This window comes from Eretmochelys imbricata, chromosome 1, assembly GCF_965152235.1.
Source record: "Eretmochelys imbricata isolate rEreImb1 chromosome 1, rEreImb1.hap1, whole genome shotgun sequence".
Classification (NCBI taxonomy): Eukaryota; Metazoa; Chordata; order Testudines; family Cheloniidae; genus Eretmochelys; species Eretmochelys imbricata.
The window spans coordinates 133,936,061-133,955,489 of record NC_135572.1 but is presented as its reverse complement, the minus strand read 5'-3'; the positions used below and the strand labels follow the sequence as shown (position 1 = coordinate 133,955,489).

Below are 19,429 nucleotides of genomic sequence, written 5' to 3'. Positions count from 1 at the left end.
ACCCCTAGGTCCTTTTCTGCAGAACTGCTGCTTAGCCGCTTGGTCCCTAGTCTGTAGCAGTGCATAGGATTCTTCCGTCCTAGGTGCAGGACTCTGCACTTGTCCTTGTTGAACCTCACAAGATTTCTTTTGGCCCAATCCTCGAATTTGTCTAGGTCCCTCTGTATCCTATCCCTACCCTCCAGTGTATCTAGCTCTCCTCTCAGTTTAGTGTCATCTGCAAACTTGCTGAGGGTGCAATCCACATCATCCTCCAGATCATTTATGAAGATATTCAACAAAACTGGCCCCAGGACCAACCCTTGGAGCATTCCACTTGATACCAGCTGCCAACTAGACATGGAGCCATTGATCACTACCCGTTGAGCCCGACAATCTAGCCAGCTTTCTATCCACCTTATAGTCCATTCATCCAGCCCATACTTCTTTAACTTGCTGGCAAGAATACTGTGGGAGACCATGCCAAAAGCTTTGTTAAAGTCAAGGAACAACACACCCACTGCTTTCCCCTCATCCACAGAGTCAGTTATCTCGTTGTAGAAGGCAATTAGATTAGTCAGGCATGACTTGCCCTTGGTGAATCCATGCTGACTGTTTCTGATCACTTTCCTCTCCTCTAAGTGCTTCAGAATTGATTCCTTGAGGACTTGCTCCATGATTTTTCCAGGGACTGAGGTGAGGCTGACTGGCCTGTAGTTCCCGGATCCTCCTTCTTCCCTTTTTTAAAGATGGGCACTACATCAGCCTTTTTCCAGTCGTCCGGGACCTCCCCCGATCGCCATGAGTTTTCAAAGATAATGGCCAGTCGCTCTGCAATCACATCCGCCAACTCCTTTAGCACTCTCGGATGCAGCGCATCCGGCCCCATGGACTTGTGCTCGTTCAGCTTTTCTAAATAGTCCTGAACCACTTCTTTCTCCACAGAGGGCTGGTCACCTTCTCCCCATGGTGTGCTGCCCAGTGCAGTAGTCTGGGAGCTGACCTTGTTCGTGAAGACAGAGGCAAAAAAAGCATTGAGTACATTAGCTTTTTCCACATCCTCTGTCACTAGGTTGCCTCCATCATTCAGTAAGGGCCCCACACTTTCCATGACTTTCTTCTTGTTGCTAACATACCTGAAGAAACCCTTCTTGTTCCTCTCAACATCTCTTGCCAGCTGCAACTCCAGGTGTGACTTGGCCTTCCTGATTTCACTCCTGCATGCCTGAGCAATATTTTTATACTCTTCCCTGGTCTTTTGTCCAATCTTCCACTTCTTGTAAGCTTCTTTTTTGTGTTTAAGATCAGCAAGGATTTCACTGTTAAGCCAAGCTGGTTGCCTGCCATATTTACTATTCTTTCTACACATCGGGATGGTTTGTCCCTGTAACCTCAATAAGGATTCTTTAAAATGCAGCCAGCTCTCCTGGACTCCTTTCCCCCTCATGTTATTCTCCCAGGGGATCCTGCCCATCACTTCCCTGAGGGAGTCAAAGTCTGCTTTTCTGAAGTCCAGGATCTGTATTCTGCTGCTCTCCTTTCTTCCCTGTGTCAGGATCCTGAACTCGACCATCTCATGGTCACTGCCTCCCAGGTTCCCATCCACTTTAGCTTCCCCTACTAATTCTTTCCGATTTGTGAGCAGCAGGTCAAGAAGAGCTCTGCCCTAGTTGCTTCCTCCAGCACCTGCACCAGGAAATTGTCCCCTACACTTTCCAAAAACTTCCTGGATTGTCTGTGCACCGCTGTATTGCTCTCCCAGCAGATATCAAGGTGATTGAAGTCTCCCATGAGAACCAGGGCTTGCGATCTAGTAACTTCCGTTAGTTGCTGGAGGAAAGCCTCGTCCACCTCATCCCCCTGGTCCGGTGGTCTATAGCAGACTCCCACCACGACATCACCCTGGTTGCTCACACTTCTAAACTTAATCCAGAGACTCTCAGGTTTTTCTGCAGTTTCATACTGGAGCTTTGAGCAGTCATACTGCTCTCTTGCAACTCCCCCACCTTTTCTGGCCTGCCTGTCCTTCCTGAACAGTTTATATCCATCCATGACAGTACTCCAGTCATGTGAGTTATCCCACCAAGTCTCTGTTATTCCAATCACATCATAATTCCTTGACTGTGCCAGGATTTCCAGTTCTCCCTGATTGTTTCCCAGGCTTCTTGCATTTGTGTATAGGCACTTGAGATAACTCGTTGTTTGTCCTGCTTTCTTAGTATGAAGCAGGAGCCCTCCCCTCTTGTGCTTTCCTGCTCGTGCTTCCTCCCGGTATCCCATGTCCCCACTTACCTCAGGGCTTTGGTCTCCTTCCCCCGGTGAACCTAGTTTAAAGCCCTCCTCACTAGGTTAGCCAGCCTGCTTGCGAAGATGCTCTTCCCTCTCTTCGTTAGGTGGAGCCCGTCTCTGTTTAGCACTCCTCCTTCTTGGAGCACCATTCCATGTCAAAAAATCCAAAGCCTTCTCTCCGACACCAACTGCGTAGCCATTCGTTGACTTCCACGATTCAACGGCCTTTTCCTTCCACGGGGAGGATGGACGAGACCACCACTTGCGCCTCAAACTCTTTTATCCTTCTTCCCAGAGCCACGTAGTCTGCAGTGATCCGCTCAAGGTCATTCTTGGCAGTATCATTGGTGCCCACATGGAGAAGCAGGAAGGGATAGCGATCCGAGGGCTTGATGAGTCTCGGCAGTCTCTCCATCACATCGTGAATTCTAGCTCCTGGCAAGCAGCAGACTTCTCGGTTTTCCCGGTCGGGGCGGCAGATAGATGACTCAGTCCCCCTAAGAAGAGAGTCCCCGACCACCACCACCCGCCTCCTCCTCTTGGGAGCAGTCGTTGTGGAACCCCCATCCCTGGATGGAAATGTGTAGGAGAACTCTGTCTTAAATAATTGTTATTTAAATAAATCACTTGCCATATAATATAGCTGAAAGAAAGAAATTTTAACCAAAGAACAACTATTTACCTTACAGTAACTACAATTCTTCAAGATGCTGTAGTCACTGTGGACTCGTGTGCGCACATGCGATTCTCACACACAAGATCAGTTTGTTTGTTTTGTAAACCGCAGAGTCTGTCAGAGCCACACACATGCCCTCTGCTTCCTCATGCTCCCATGTGAGGGCATAAAGGGAAGAGTGCCATGACTCTCCCTTAATTCCCTTGTAATTGAAAGCTTGGGTAGCTGAAAAACCAAAAAGCAGAGCTTGAGGGCGGGTTGTGGGATCCACACTGACATCATCATCTCAAAAGAGCCATAACCATTTGTAGGGTAACAAAGAAGGACCGGGGAGAGCATGTGTCAGTGTGGACCCCACTTTAGGTGGCTGGCAAGCAGTAACCCCTCAGGATGGTAGGAATGAGGCGTTCCAATTGCGTGAATTGAATAGGGATTGTAGTATTGCTCTCCCAAAGTTGGTATTTGGCCTAGCAAATAAGTTCAAGGAATAGTGCTTGACAAATGTCAGAGGGTTATTTCAAGTCACTGCCTTATCAATCTCTGATATTGGCAAAATCCTGTAGCAGGGAGAGGATATTGTTTGCACTCTGGCAGAGTTTGAATCTTGATGTTTGGTGGGAGAAGCTGACAGGCAAGTGAGGAACTTTGTGTTATCCATTTTTATATCCTTTGAGAAGAAGAGGATGGACCCTTCAAATGATCGGGCTACAGTCTGAATAGTTTGGTCCTGTCAGTATGATAAAGCAAAGTCCTGGAAATGTCAACTATATGTATTTTCTTTCCTCCTTGAGCAGAGTGTGATTTCAGGGAGAGGGCAAGTAGGATGAACAGATGGTTTAGATGAAAATCAGAGACCACCTTCAGAATAAACTTTGGGTGTTGTCTCAGCACCATTTTGTCACTATGGAAGGTCATATAATGGGGGACAGCCATAAGTGCCTAAAGCCAGTTCACTCTCTTGGTTGAAATAACATCTTCCAAGTGAGTTAGTCCAGGAAACATTCTGAGAGAGGTTCACACGGAGGTTTCACAAGTTTCAGGAGGACCATACTAAGGTCCCAAGCAGGAGCAGGTTTTCTGACCAGTTTGTATGAGTCTCTTGAAAATCTTTGATACTATGGGATGATAAAAGATCAGGCACTGCAGTACAGGCAGATGGCAAGCTGAAATCACTATGAAGTAGACCTTTATAGAGCTAAATGGAAGCCTGCTGCTTCAATGGTAACCCCGTAGTAGAAGATCCTCAGTACTTAAGTCTGGGTCATGTCCAGACCATGATGGGCTGCCTATATTGGAGAACCTCTACCATTTGGATGAGTAGGTCCATCTGATAGATATTTTCCTACTTTGAACCAGAATTTCCTGGATCCTATCCATGGTACTTAACCCAGTCAATGGCCACGCCGTTAGGGGTGGCAACTCTGGGTCTGGATGGAGTATCTGAGTATGGTGTTGTGAGATCAGGTCTGGATGGTCCATGATTTGGATCAAAGACTGAATGAACATTAGTAAGAGACCTGTCAGCCAAAACCATCTCACCCAATCCAGGAACAATGAGAATGACCATGGTCTTGTCGCTCCCAGTCTTGGAGATCATCAGGGAAATCTGTGGGACAGTCTATTGAAGAATGCATCCAGTAACGATCCTGGGCTCAGACCTCCTCTGGAGCAAAAGCAGTGACATGTGGTGTTGTCCTTTGTGTGAGACAAGTCTACTAGGGATTTCCGAACATGGAACAGCTCTTCTGCAATGAATCTATGCAAGGACCATCTATGGTTAGTCACAGATCGCCTGCTCAGGAAGTCTGCCAGGTTGTTGCTGACTCCTAGGAAGTGAAGAGTCATCAGAATCACCCCATTCTGACAGCATCAAGTCCGGAATCTGATGGTTTCCAGGAAGATGGACAAGGACCAGGTGTCCACTTGTTTGTTTATGCAGTGCATAGCTGTTATGATAGACCCAGGCCAGTTGCGTACAGCAGAGTAGAAGGCGGCAGATATACTGGCCACTGGATAAGTAGTTTTCTGTTCCCTGACTGACCAGAGCAGGGGCTGCTCCAGGCTAGGGTGGACACATGACTCCAATTAGCCTGCAAAGAGTCAGGTGAGGCCGTTAAGCTAATGCAAACACCTGACTCTAATTAAGGCCCCTCTGATACTATAAAAGGGCTCACTCCGGTCAGGCCAAGGAGAGCCAGGGAGCCAGAGGAGAGGAAGTGCGGCTGAAGGGCTGGGTAATGAAGACATCCTCAAGCCATTGGAAAGGGAGCCCTAAGGTAAGGGTGAAGAAGGCATTAAAAGAGAGAAACAGGAGAGCTGTGGGGAAGTGGCCCAGGGAAATGTAGCAACTCTGGCAGTGAAAGGTCAGCTGCCAACAGTTGTTGCCATTAGGGTCCCTGGGCCGGAACCCAGAGTAGAGGATGGCCCGGGTTCCCCACAACCCAACACTACAGAAACACCTCCTGGGAAAGAAAGACAGGACCCTGTCAGGACAGGAGGCTAAACGGTTTGGGAATAAGCCCATAGGGACAACAGAGACTGTGGGAGTTCTCTCACCAACCTCCTTGCTGGCTTATGATGGAAAGGGCTCAGTAGACTGTGACCCTGACCCTAGAGAGAGAAGGGTTACACGGAGGGTCGCAGTGAGCCTCTGATGCTACCATAAACCGCCTGGAAGCTCGGGACCCATGGGGACAAGGTCAGAGCTCTGCCACACTGTCTTGTCCATGAAGATTTGCACTTCCAATTCCGGAGGATCTGTAGGAACATCACACAGACCAGTCTAACGGCTCTCAGCTTCAGGACTTTCATATATAACTCCATATCATCTGAGGACCAGGTCCCTTGAGTCTGCAGTGGTCAAAATGAGTTTCCCTGATTGCTCCTGACACATCCGTGATCAGCGTAACTTCATGAGGGACTGAACAGGGCATTTGTGGAATCCAACCACTAAGCCAGCTCAGCAGTGACTGATATGTGGGGCACAGAGATTTTCCTGTCTAGCCAATGTTGCAGAGAATAGCCTGACCTGAGCTAGAGCTAGAGGAATGTGATTGCCTTGCCTTGCCTTACCCAGGTGGGCAGCCACCACTGCTAGAGTATTTACAAAAAGCCTACATGCCCTGGAGAGTCCAAATGGAGTACCTTGTATTGGTAGTGATTAAGTTTCACCGTGAAACTCAAGTACTTCCTGAGGGCTGAGTGAATATCTATATGAAAGTACACATCTCCCAAGTCAAGAGCCACAAACTAATCTTGAGTCTGAAGAGATGGAATGATGGATGCACATGTTACCATCCTGAATCTGGGGCAGTGTATGTATTTGTTCAGTCTCCAGTCAAATCTGCTAGCTGGATGACAGGGTGGGACGAATGCCAGAGGATCCATAAGAGTGGCATCTTTGAGTATCATGATCATTTTCAGAATGGTACTCCAGCTGTCTGCCCTGGGAGTATGGATGAGCCCACAGTTTTCGTTGGGGCTGGTACTTATAGAGCTTCCTGTAGGGGGTCGGTGTGTAGATCCCCAGCAGGGTTACATGGGACATCTCCAATTTAAACGCAAAATTGTCTGTCCCATACTAAGTCAGTATGGGATGCATTTTATCCCATATTTCAACTTGGCACATGGGGTCTCAATGCCACTCAGAGTCATGCCAGAGGCTCCGACTGTTCCCAGCACCTGCATGGAACCTTAACAGGTGCCTTAGTGGCAGCACCCAGAGCTAGAGAAAGGACCCCTGGGAAGAATGGGAGACAAGAAGGGACTTTCCCCCAGAGATGCAAGTGAAGACTAGGCACATCTGAGGTTTGTCCCATACTTTTGAAATTTAAAGTTGGCAAGCCTAGTCACCAGTGATCTCAGGGTGGCCCCAGTGTCCTTTAAGGAATTATTTTGCCAATTCTCTTTTTGAAGCGCTCCATGCCACAAACAGCAAATCTTGTTTGGTATCCTGGACTTCTCTAGGTAGCTCTTCTGATGCCAGAGCCAAGAGGCCCATCTCATGTTCATGGTCATGGCCATCTACCTTCTGGCTGTGCCAGAGGCACCCATGTCAGCTTGTGAGGCTGTTCTGGCCACTGTCTGGTCTTCTCTGATGACCTCCTTTAATTCCTCCCAAACATCCTGTAGCACATTTGTCAGAAAGAGTCACTCTTTCCCATATCAGGAAATTATATTTGGCTAACAGTGATTCATAGTGTGCCACATGGAGTTGCAGTGAGGCAAATGAGTAGACTTTGCACCCAAACAGGTTCACACAGGCACCCAAAAAGCTTTTCAGGGTCTTTGTCCTTGGATGTGCCTTTTGTCAATTTTGATTTTTCCTGCACTGCTGCAGCTACCAATTAATCTGGAAGAGAAGTGCTCAGTGGTTTTTGGAGGCACCTGATAATGCTTCTCCACCAGTCTGCGCGTGGGCTGGATGGTTGCTGGGGTATGCAGAGCCCCTGTCCTGGTTCCAGTATGCCTGCAGTTACAAGAAACACAATTCTGGATGGAGCCAGTGTGATCAAGAAATTAAAGACTTTGTGTGATTTCTCTTGGATTACCATAATTTTTCTTTCCAGAGTCTTCACTATGTGAGTTGGAAGATCCTAGAGTACTTTAAAGTCCTGGGTCACCAGGGCTAAAGATGGTATGACAACCTAGTCAGGAAACAATGAAGATGCTTTGGATGGAGGCCAAGGTGCCATTGTTTCTCCGGTGTCCCTACTTCTTGGAAATAAATGGGTGGCTCTGGTGTCAGTGGTCCAGGTCACGATACCGCTGGGGAGCCTGATCTCTTCATCTTCCTCTACCTACAGGAGAGGGATCTGCTATGGGATACCAGAGATGATTGGTCCCCAGTATGGCCGGAGTAGCCTGGTATATGGTTACTAGCCCAGGAGCGACTGGTTGACTCAGTGCCACTCCTGTTGTCTTTGTGGCTGCACTGCAACAGGGACCGCCCCCCAGGACATCCTCAGGGCCACTCGCAGATGGTAACAGGGAGGCATCCCTGCTTGATCCTGGGGAGGAGGCATAGCTCAACAATGATGAGAAAAAGTAGTCCTCGAATGGTGGACAATTCGCTCCAGGGCTCAGTGCCACTTCAGTACTAACAATGACCCTGGAGGGAATCCTGGCAGTTCCACAAGGGTATACATCAGTCCTGTGGCATGGCTGATGCCTTCACTGGTGTCAGCTTAGTCAGTGCCACCCTCCATGGTAGAAGATTTGGGCTCTTTATCCTTTGAGGAGTGATGCATCTTCTCCTTTCTATAGGGCGATGCCTCCCTACACCTGGGGCCATGTCTGGTCTCAGTTTGTCCCTTCCCATCCTTATGTTGGGTGCTGGCTCCAAACACGATGTTGTGTATGCCAGAAGAGCTAGTCCAGAGGTCAGTTGGTATTCATGCTGATTTTGTACCCAATTTCAGTCCTGAGGTAGCTATGGTTAGTGTAGATGACCCCAGTACCAGGGTACTCGATGTGCATGCAATGGTGCAGTTTTCTTCACTTCCTTCCTTTCATTACCAAATCCTGGGTTGTGGTGCTTGCTGGTACTGTGGGGTCAGGGGTGGGAGGGAAGGAAATGGGGAGGCAGTGATTAAGTGCAGTTTCAGACATACATTCCTTGACTTGCTCATCCTCACTGAGGAGAATGTATACACCGAGCAGGTTATCGGCAAGTGGCTGCCCCCCGACAGAAAAGTCATCAGCTCCACCTCTCAAATTGGGGGATGAGTCCATTACAGATCAGGGAGGGCTAAAACCCTAGGGCTTAAAAGAAAAGCTCGAAACTTCTGACAAGTAGATTTCATCAAAAATTGAAAGGATGGAAATATAAATCTAATATGGAAGGCCTTTGAAGGAAAGTACCACAGATTTTTGTAGTATCCTGTTTTATTTATACTTTGATGCAACAGACCAAATATATAATACATTGAATGTACGTTTAACATTTGTGTTAGCAAATCTGTCACCTTATTGTGATTAATATGAACAAAAGTATTGTTAAACTAAAAATGAACAAAGTTATTGTCAATGTTGGGCCTCAAACTTCTGGAAGCTTCAAAAAGCAAGATCGGCAAAGTTAAATTGAAACTTGAGGTCAGGATGCGCTGCAACCAGATGACACTTTAGGCTGGCTCATATGTATGAAGATAAACTATGCACTCGAGCATAGCTTATAATATTAAAGTAACCACATTTGAGATAATTGGCTACATGAAGATAAACTATGGACCCGCCCATAGTTTATAACATCAAAGTAACCACGCTAAGAATTTGGCCCACCCTGATTGGTAGGTCTGTTTTAAACAAGGCCGACAGATAAGATAAAAAATACAAAGGCACAAGACTAAGGTGTGTGTGTTTGATCATAAGGGGACCCCTCTGATAGTGAAAACTGACTCATACCCACTGAACCAAAGGGACGTGTACTTCTCGACTGTCTGTACCTGGCCAGTGCGGAAAATGGCCGACTGAAGGGTAATGTATTTTTGGACGAATGCAGGGTAAGATTATGTAGTAAAGAAGCCTGGTTGCTCGAGCTGAATTGATCTCAAGTTTGTATCGCTACTATACTGTTAAGAATAGTAGTAGCTAGTTGATGAATAACTTAACATGTACTTGTGCTTGTCTTCAGTATAACTTGCCATTTATATTAACCCTTATTCAGTGCTGGACTTTAATCTTTCTTTTCTTGTTTTGTCTGTGTTGCTTTTATAGCCGGAAATCATTAAAAACCTTTTTTGAGGAATAATTAGTAGTTTTAATTTCTCAATTAAATATGGGCTCTACTCAACCTCATTACATCTGTGTCGGGTGGTGGGAAGTAGCAATCACCCAGGGCACAATTAGGGCCCTGATGCAAGTCCCCTTGTTCCTTCATCTCCGCACTTATGTAAAATTCTGTCCTATAATTGCAACTTAAAGTTATCAAAATAAGTTCAGCCATGAAGAAGAACCACAGTGATTTGGACAGAAGATCTTTGCTTTTTCCTAACAGTGTGGTTCCATTCTGAAATAACTAAAGCATTTATGGCTAATACTCAACACCCTTCGTAATATTTTTTGCCCACCAAGAGTGGGGGTGGAGAGAGGGGGAGGGATGGAAAATCACTGAGAACAGGGGGCAGAAGAATCAGAGAGGGAGTGATTCTATACTCAGGGGTGAGAGGGTGCAGCCAGCAACAGATGGAGAAGGAAAGTTCCTGGTGTTCCTACCTGCTCCCATTGCTGCCCTGCTAGGTCCCGCTCCCTGCTCGATCCCGAGCGCCACAGCAGCCACTCCCCCCCCCACGTCCACCAGGCATGCACTAGTTTTCAAGGCAGCAGAGTTCCCCACTCCCAATATTTCCATTGCAGGGCTGTATCTCTGCCACAATATCTTAAAAGATTATTTTAAAAATACCTGGGTTTTTTTAGGTTTAATTTTGAAAACCATGTAAAAAAGAATCAATGAGGATTATGAGGTGGAGGGATCTCCAAGGTAAAAAGACATTGAGTTTTATGATATTATGCATGAAACAAGAACAACATCTAAGAACTGGCTAAACAAAGTAGCCTTTTAGTAAAGGCACACACAATTATTAAAAGGATTTTTTTACACAAATTATCTAGTTGTGTACTATATAAATATATTAACTATTTGGACACTCTGGCACTGAGCCCTTCAAAATGCCAAAGTCATGCATCAAACATCTCTGTTCCTGGCTCTGAATATCAAAGTAAATGTTACATTTAAAAGCAGGCACTAATAAAAAAGAATAAATTGTACTGGGATTGGACAGTAAGTTGGACTGTGAAGGCAGTCATCTGTAGAAACCTTTTATGTCTATTCCACCACAGTCACCAACCAGTGGTTGGCCATATGAAAGGAAGCTTTCTCTGGTACTCACATTATAAAGTCATCTCTCATAAAATGTCCAGCTTGGCTCCTAAAGCCACTTCAAAACCTACTCTCAACGAGTGATGGATGAACCTCAATGGGTTCAGTTAATCATCCACTGTGATCCAAACTTTTTTGGACTTTCACTCATTTCATCCTTTCCTAATAGCCACTTTGCCCTTTCCCCTTTTGGTAGCCCCCATTCCTCCACAACCCACACTAAATACCATTTTTTTCCCCTGCAACATGCTCCTGTTTCCATGTACGACATACAATGAACCTCCACCTACTCCTCCATTTGTCCCTCATTCTCCTTTAGATATTTGTTGCGGGGATACAGTTGCCTCTGTGCTGGACCCCAGGAACTTGTACTTTTAACTATCACAAGGTCTGGCAAATCTTGGTGTGACTTAACCCAAACTGAACTATGTAAGACACAACGTAAGAGATTTTAAAGTTGAGGCAGCTAGGTTCTTCAACAGACCTTAAACAGTATTAAATAACATAATGGAGAGATCTGAGGGGGGGTGAGGAGTTAGAGTCTGTTGGAGACTCCAGAGTTAGGGAGGAAAAATAACTAGAGGCCTGTGGGACAGTAAAGGAGCAGCAGAGGACAACTGAATTATAGTGTAGGGAGAAGTGAGTGAACCAATTCTTATTAGGTGATACTATTTTTTCAAGTAGCACTGACCAAAGAAATCCTTAGCTGAGGTAATACATTTATTAAGAACTGTGTATGGAGTTAAGGAAATTTTTCAATTTTCTAAGTTAGCTTAAGGCAAGTAAATTTGTCACCTGCTGGTACAGAGTGTTGCAAATTAACACAATAGATTGCCATTGTGCAAAGGACAGTGCCTTCTGGACTGACAATCCATTAACACAATGGATTGCCAGTGCAGAAGGCACTGTCTTCTCTAGAGCAAACAGTAACTTTAGAAAAAGACAGTTACCTTTTCCGTAACTGGTGTTCTTTGAGATGTTGCTCATGTCTATTCCACAATAGGTGTGCGTGCTCGTCACGTGCAGCAGTGCCGGAAGTTTTTCCCCGAGCAGTACCCGTAGGGGGGAGCGCCTCCCCCCCACGACCCCTGGAGCAGCGCCTGCCTGGCACGGTATAAGGGGGGCTGCGCTCCCCCCACCCTCAGTTCCTTCTTGCCAGACAACTCCGACAGAGGGGAAGGAAGGCGGAATGTGGAATAGACATGAGCAACACATCTCGAAGAACACCAGTTATGGAAAAGGTAATGGTCTTTTCTTCTTCGAGTGATTGCTCATGTGTATTCCACAATAGGTGATTCCAAGCTATATCTGTTGGAGGTGGGTAGGAGTTCACAAGTTCTCGGGACGGTGCACTGCCCTGCCGAACCTGGCATCATCCCTGGCCTGAGAGACGATCGCATAGTGCGAGGTGAACGTGTGAACCAAAGACCACGTGGCAGCCCTACAAATGTCCTGGATGGGGGACATGGGCCACGAAGGCAGCCGACGAGACCTGCGCCCAAGTTGAGTGTGCCCTCACAATGGGCGACGGGGGAACCCCCGCCAGCTCATAACAGGAACGGATGCATGAAGTGATCCACTTAGAAAGCCGCTGAGCAGCAATCGGCTGACCCTTTGCGCACTCAGCCGAGGCGACAAACAGTTGCGAAGATTTTCTGAATGGCTTGGTCCACTCGAGGTAGAAAGCCAGAGCTTGCCTCATGTCGAGCGTGTGGAGACAGCATTCCTCACTAGTCACATGAGGCTTGGGGCAGAGGACTGACAGAAAAACATCCTAACCCATGTGGTAGGCGGAGACCACCTTCGGGAGGAACGCGGGGTGTGGGCGGAGCTGGACCTTGTCCTTATGAAAAACCATATACGGTGGTTCACAGGTTAGGTCCCTGAGCTCCAAGAACCGCCTGGCCAACATGACAGCTACCAGGAAGGCCACCTTCCACGAGAAGTGAGACCAGAAACACGTGGCCAGTGGTTCAAACGGGGCCCCCCGTGAGATGAGCCAGCACCAGGTTTCGGTCCCACTGTGGAACCAGGGGCTTGGAATATAGGTAGAGATGGTCCAAATCCTTAAGGAAGCGGCCATAGCATGGGAAAACACTGTGTGCCCTTGCACCGGGGGATGAAAGGCCGATATGGCTGCCAAGTGTACCCTGACTGACGAGGGAGCCAGTCCCTGGGCCCTCAGGTGGAGGAGGTAACCAAGGATAAGCTGGATCGGGGCAGCCATCGGGGAAACACCCTGGACTGCTGCCCACCTTGAAAACCAAGACCACTTCACCACATAGGAAGCGGCAAGTGGAGGGCCGTCTACTTTCGAGGAGGACATGCTGAACCTGTTCTGAGCATGTCCTTTCCTCGCCACCTAGCCACTGAGCAGCCATGCCGTGAGGTGAAGCATTGCTCGGTTGGGATGGAGGAGGCGGCCCTGGTCCTGAGAGAGCAGGTCTGGGCGGAGTGGCACTGCCATGGCGGAGCTACTACCAGCCCCAAGAGGGTCCCATACCAGTGCTGCCTGGGCCACGGCAGGGCAACAAGGAGAACCCTGGCTTTGTCCGTCTTTATTTTCTCCAGGGCCTTGCTGATCAGAGAAAACAGGGGAAAGGCATAGAGGAGCTGACCTGACCAGGACAGGGTAAAGACATTGGAGATAGCACCCCTGCCTAGGCCCCCCCGTAGCAGAACCAGTGGCATCATCGGTTCTGCCTGGTCGCAAATAGGTCCACCTGGGGAGTGCCCCACCTTTGGAAAAGCTGGTGAGCCACTTCCAGGTGTAGAGACCACTCGTGCTGAGAGGAAAGATTCCTGCTCAAGTGATCCACCCTGACATTCCGGGCACCCGGCAGTTGGAAGGCTTTTAGGTAGATGTCATGGGTTATACATAAGTCCCACAGACTGAGCGCTTCGTGGCAGAGGGCAGAGGATCAGGCCCCACCTTGCCTGTAGATATAGAACATCGAGGCCATGTTGTCCATGAGGACCCTGACTACCTAGCCCTCCAGCTGCGAGTAGAAGGCCATACATGCCAGTTACACTGCCCTGAGTTCCTTGATGTTTATATGAAGGGATAGGTCTTGTAGAGACCACAGGCCTTGGGTCTGAAAGTTCGGCACCCAACCCAGGTCCGACGCGTCGGACACCAGCTCCAACAACGGGGCCCTGTCCCTGAATGGAGCATGTCTTAAACTCTTTCTTATCGTGCTCCTGAAGGAGTCCTCAAACTTGGGAAGGGATTCCCAGAGGTTAAACTCGCAGCGACCCAGGAGAGCCCGATGGTTTGCTACTCATAGCTGAAAGCTTGATGACGAATAAACTTTTCCCCCAAAAGTATCCAGCCTCCGAGAGTCTTTGTTCTTGGGGGTCGGGGCTGGTTGCCTGACTCGACCACCAAGGAGTTAGGCGCCGGGTGGGTATACAGATACTCATGTCCCTTCGTGGGTACAAAGCACTTGCGCTCTGCCTTTTTAGAAATGGGAGCCAACAAGGCTGGTGTTTGTCACAGGGCATTTGAAATTCTTGCCACCCCTTCATGCCTGGTGCTGAAGGGGACAGCATATTCAACAGGGAGTCTGAGGGCTCTTCCATCTCCTCAGCCTGGAGATGGAGACTTGCTGCCACCCTATGTAGGAGGTCTTGGTGGGCCCAGTAATCCTCCTGCGGGATGGTGGGGGGGGGGGGGGCTGCAATCAGCTCCTTCGGACAGGGCAAGGCCGGTGCAGTGCTTTGGGGTGTCGTCCGGCACTGGAGGATCCACCACCTGATCAGACTCCGGGCACGGTACCGAGGACACAGGTCCCACCAACCTTTTTTCTGGTGGTCTAAAGGTGGACGCCGACGGTATTTCCGAGGCCCGGGCCACCGAGCGAGCCTCCACCTGGGGGCTGCACCGTAGGCCAGTGCCCACTGGTACCACTGGGCCAGCCACGATGCTTGGTGCCATTGCCTTGCTGAGGAACCGTCGGGGCCGGCTGTTCAGGCTGGCTAGCTTGGCCTGTAGACAGGCAGCTGTGAGGAGAGGCCTGGCTGGCGTATGATCCGCTGGTGCCTCTGGACTGGGACTATCGGTGGTGCCAAGATCTACGTTGGCCACGGGACCGCGATCTCTAGAGAGGAGCGGCACCAACCGTAGTAGCTGCTCTGCAAACGGCCTCAAAGGGCAGACCCATGTCGGCCACACGCCAGCAATCGACACCCTGGGCTACACTGCCTTGGCGGAAACTTGGAACGGAAGTCCGAGCGGGAATGGCGTCGACAATCATGCCATGACTGACTTCGGTATCTCCTGCAAGACGAGGATCGTTGGTGACGTCTGCCACAGTCCCGTCGGTATTCGCTTCGCGAAGACGAGCGGTGCCAGGAGTCCCAGTCAGACGGCACCCATCCGGACAGTCTGGCTGGCATCAAGGGCGATCCACATGGACTGAGCCCTGGACGGTGAGCGGTGTTGGGAACGCTCCCCCGACCGAGACCGGTACCAGGCCAGTGGCGACTGCAGTGATCCCAGCGGCAGCTTGCCCCTGGAGCGTGAGGCCGACATCGGCGGACCTCTGGGCACTGGCATGGACATGACGTCCCTGGCTGACTGGAGGGCTTTGGGCGTAGATGGCATCCAGATATCCAGAGAGGCCTGCTCCAAAGGGGCCAGGCTACTCCACTCAACGTGAGTCGGAGGCTTAGGGCCTGATGGGAGTCGAGGACTACCCGACGTGGGCCTAGACTCTGTCCCAGACTTCCCTGGGTGCCGTTGCAAAGAGGGAGTCTTTCCAGTCCTCTTGGCATGCCCCATGGACAGAGAGCGGTGCTGACTGGACGATGGTACCAGAGGGTCTTCACGTACCAATGCTGCGGTGCCGGGTACCGGTTTGGAGCGGTGTGCTGGGGTCGGGGCCAACGCCGATTCCATCAGGATGGCCTGGAGCCTAATGTCCCTTTATTTTTTGGTCCGGGGCTTGAAAGACTTGCAGATCTTGCACCTTTCGCTGATATGGGTTTCTCCCAAGCAACACAGACAATCCGCGTGTGGGTCACTTCTTGGCATAGAGCGCCTACAAGAGCCGCTTGACTTAAAGCCTGTGGTGCGGGGTATGCCCCGGCCGGGGCTCAATGACTAACTAAACTACCTGAATTAGCTAACTGACTTCAGGTTACTACTGAACAAATGAAGAGTTCTGGGGACGAGCTGCAGCAAAGCTGGAGCTAAGCAGTTCCGACGCACCATCACTGGCGGCAAGAAGGAACGGAGGATGGGGGGACAGTGCAGCTCCCCTTATACCGCGCCAGGCAGGCGCTGCTCCAGGGTGGCAAGGGGGCACTCCCCCTACGGGTACTGCTAGGGGAAAAATTTCCGGCACCAGTGCACGTGGCAAGCACGCATACCTATTGTGGAATACACATGAGCAATCACTCAAAGAAGAACTGGAGTGCATGCACGTAAGCAGAATCCAAACATACTTTAAAATATTCCAGTGAAGTAGGGGCTTTTCATTAATGTAACACATGACTTTCACATTCATAGAGCCTGAGAAGGAGAAACTAGGGTTGTCCTATTTCTACTCTCATTGCTACAATAATGCTTTCAATATTCTGCAGATGGATAAAAAGATTAGCCTTCTGCTCTAAGTAAAGATAGAACTTACTTTTCAAAACTACAAGTTCATTAAAATGAAACTGCTAGTTATATTGCAGGAAACTGTCTTTGGAGAGGGTTATTTTCTTTTAAGATTGCAATTTCTTCCAAGAATCTCAGCAATTTCATGAGTAGTTTAAACTTTTACATCACTAAAAAGAGCATGATGGAAGCAAGCTCTCAGATTGTGTGTAAAAACTGAATAGTGGAAAAAATGTATTAGCAAGAGAATGAAAGTAAACTCACCACTTGCATAGGAACGGCTGTCATCCTCACACAATTTATGCAGCTGCTGGTATTCTTCTTGCGCTAGCTCAAAACGCTGCTGTTTAATTTGGTAAATCTCTTTCTTGGCATTAAGTGCCTCCTGGGCAACAATTAAATATTCCTTTAACATGCGTTCCTGTTCTCTTCGCCACTGCTCTCTTGGGTCCTCAATTTGTGTGAGCTCTGAGGAGAAAAACTTAAGTCCTGTTACTCCACTAATTACAAGTACTTTCTCAATGTCAAATCTCAATACCTACACTGATAGTTCATGACCACAGGAAATGTGCTCAAAGAATCCAGGTGAACTCTGTCTCTAAACCATCTAGTATACTCAATTCAACACGAAGTTCAACATCACTCCAGCAAAGAGAGAAAAGAGTGACTGCACTGTCACTTATATTTGAGTCTTTTATTCTTAGAGATGAGGTTAAAAAGGAAACTAATTTTTCAGCCCTAAATGATCTTACTCAGTCAACTTGTTTTAAGATGACAAATTAGACCATTCTGATGGCCTAACCACAATACAACCCACAGCCAACTAAGAGAGCCAAATCAATATCCCAAGCCTTAACTCAGTGGGTGGTAGGAACAGTTCAGAGATTTCACATTTAGCCTCCAGAAAGGTGCAAGAGAAACAAAACATCCTGAAAGGCTATTTATGTTATCTTTATGCCTGCACGGTCAAACAGTGAACAATGAAGTTAGCTACCAAGATTAGTGTTTTGGGCCCAGATTCAGGAAATCACTTTAACACATGCTTAATTTTAACTTTCTTCTATCCTAACAGTCATAACAAGATCCTTGATGTTCTCATCACTACCCTTTAAACGTTTGAGAACAGCTAATGTTTACAGTCACAGACTGAAAAGTAAAGCTTGTTTCTAGTATCAAGAAACTCTTTCAAATATATGTTTATAGTATAAAAAAGTTTTCAATATGTTATGTTCCTGCAAACACTTCGGTGGCCCACAAATTCAAAAAATAGAACCAAAAAACCCTGAAAAAAATATTTTTCTGGGGTGTCCGGGGGGGGGGGGGGGGGGGGGAAGAGAGAAATTTTACATCATCCTGCCTGTGCAGAGTCCGCTGCATATGAGAATGCCAGCCTCCTATGGCTGTGTTTACAAAAATCAGATGCATAAATCACCATTACTGCAGCTCCACTGTTGGTAGTAATTGTGCAACCTGTACTACAGCCAGGGGGCATGCATCTTACCATCATACTTCAGAACAGGGTTAGTCAGTATGGTAGTAAAAATGCTTATACCTTATCTGCATTGCTGTTCCATTGCCACCACATAAATCAATCTCTGTGGTTCAAGTTATATCATTATCTTAATGTGCACAAGTGCAGTAAATAGTTGTCAAAATCATTTAGTCCTTTTTAAAAAAACTTTAGCCACAGTAAACCCCGCAGTAGGGTATTCCACAGGTTAACTATACCATAGGAAGTATTTCTGTTATGAGTTCCAAATGTACTAATAAAGTGATTTTTGAAACATCACACCACAGGCTATTTTGAGGAATGTAGAATAAGCCATAAGACAGATACTCAGTACAAGCAAAGAAGATGTTTTCAGTTAATTTTCCCCCCTAAAAACTCTGATTTTGCTGTTGCTATGACAGGAAAGGGGAAAGACAACTCTTTTGTTGGTACTAATAATAGGACTTAAAGCTATTTAAATATTTCTGTTTGTGCTGTGAAATCAGAGACTACAGCGATTGAGCCCCCAAAAATAAAAACTGCATACAAGCAGCTCTGTTGTTCGCAAAGCATTTGAAAAGTAATCGCCTAAACAAAAAAGATTTTCAGGAATTAAAAAAGTGAAAATATTTAAAGTGGTTTAGAACTATGATTCCCCAATAAATGGCTCTTCACAATGTTCCAATTCTAATCCCAGGTAACAGGAAAGGTTAAAATGCATCACACATAGCCCTTGAGAATAGGAGTCTGTACATTTTGAGGCACTGCAAAACCTGCTAAGTGACCAAAAATCTTCATCATCATCTTGTATTCCATGCAGAAAGAGCAACACTTCCTATTAAGTACAACACTGACAGTCTTCCGTGGAACACTGCACTGTACTCTGGCCTGGAATAAGTGCATGGAGCACAGACTGTACCAGTTACCATAGAGAAACTGAAACTGAAGGTGTTTTAGATTTGGATAGCTACTAATTTAGTTTCTTTAGAGCTGACTGAAATTTTTATAGTCATTCAAGCACAGCCCTGGCTGGCCAAGAACATGGAATATGTTATTCCCAAAACTGGGAAATGTGCAACTGGTTAAAGGAGACTTCAAAGGCTCTGAAAACTCAGAGGAGGAGGGGAAAGGAATTCTGTGGTTGGCAGCCACTGAAGCTTCTTAAGAAATGGTTGGATAGGCTCCAACACTAGCTCACCGAGGGTGTCAACCAAGTCCAGAATTAACAGGACGAGATGGAGATCAGGGCTGGCTCTGAAGGTAGCTCTGTGATTTACAGAGGATTGCTTTTCCTCTTGGGTTTCCTAATGTAAATGGAAAGTCATTGACCAGAATCCTTTACATCACAGCCCAGCTTGTGTTCCTCTTTCTTGGGTAAAGCTATCAAGACAGGAGGCTTACAAGAGTGATATGCACAGCTGCTCTATTTTGAAGAGTGGAAGGAAAGAAAGGATTTGGGTGTACATAGCTTGGGAGGTTTCTACAATGTGTGGACTTTAAAAAGCACTGATTTGA

At 47.5% G+C, this 19,429-nt stretch overlaps 1 protein-coding gene across 1 annotated transcript in view; it reads right to left on the bottom strand.

The window, feature by feature from the left end:
- WWC3 (WWC family member 3) overlaps positions 1-19,429 on the bottom strand; it is a 167,599-nt gene that overhangs the window by 102,306 nt on the left and 45,864 nt on the right. Inside the window, exon 3 of the mRNA XM_077807163.1 lies at positions 16,690-16,893. Within this exon, the coding sequence (XP_077663289.1) occupies positions 16,690-16,893 (204 nt within the window). The remainder of the gene's footprint in view (positions 1-16,689; positions 16,894-19,429) is intronic.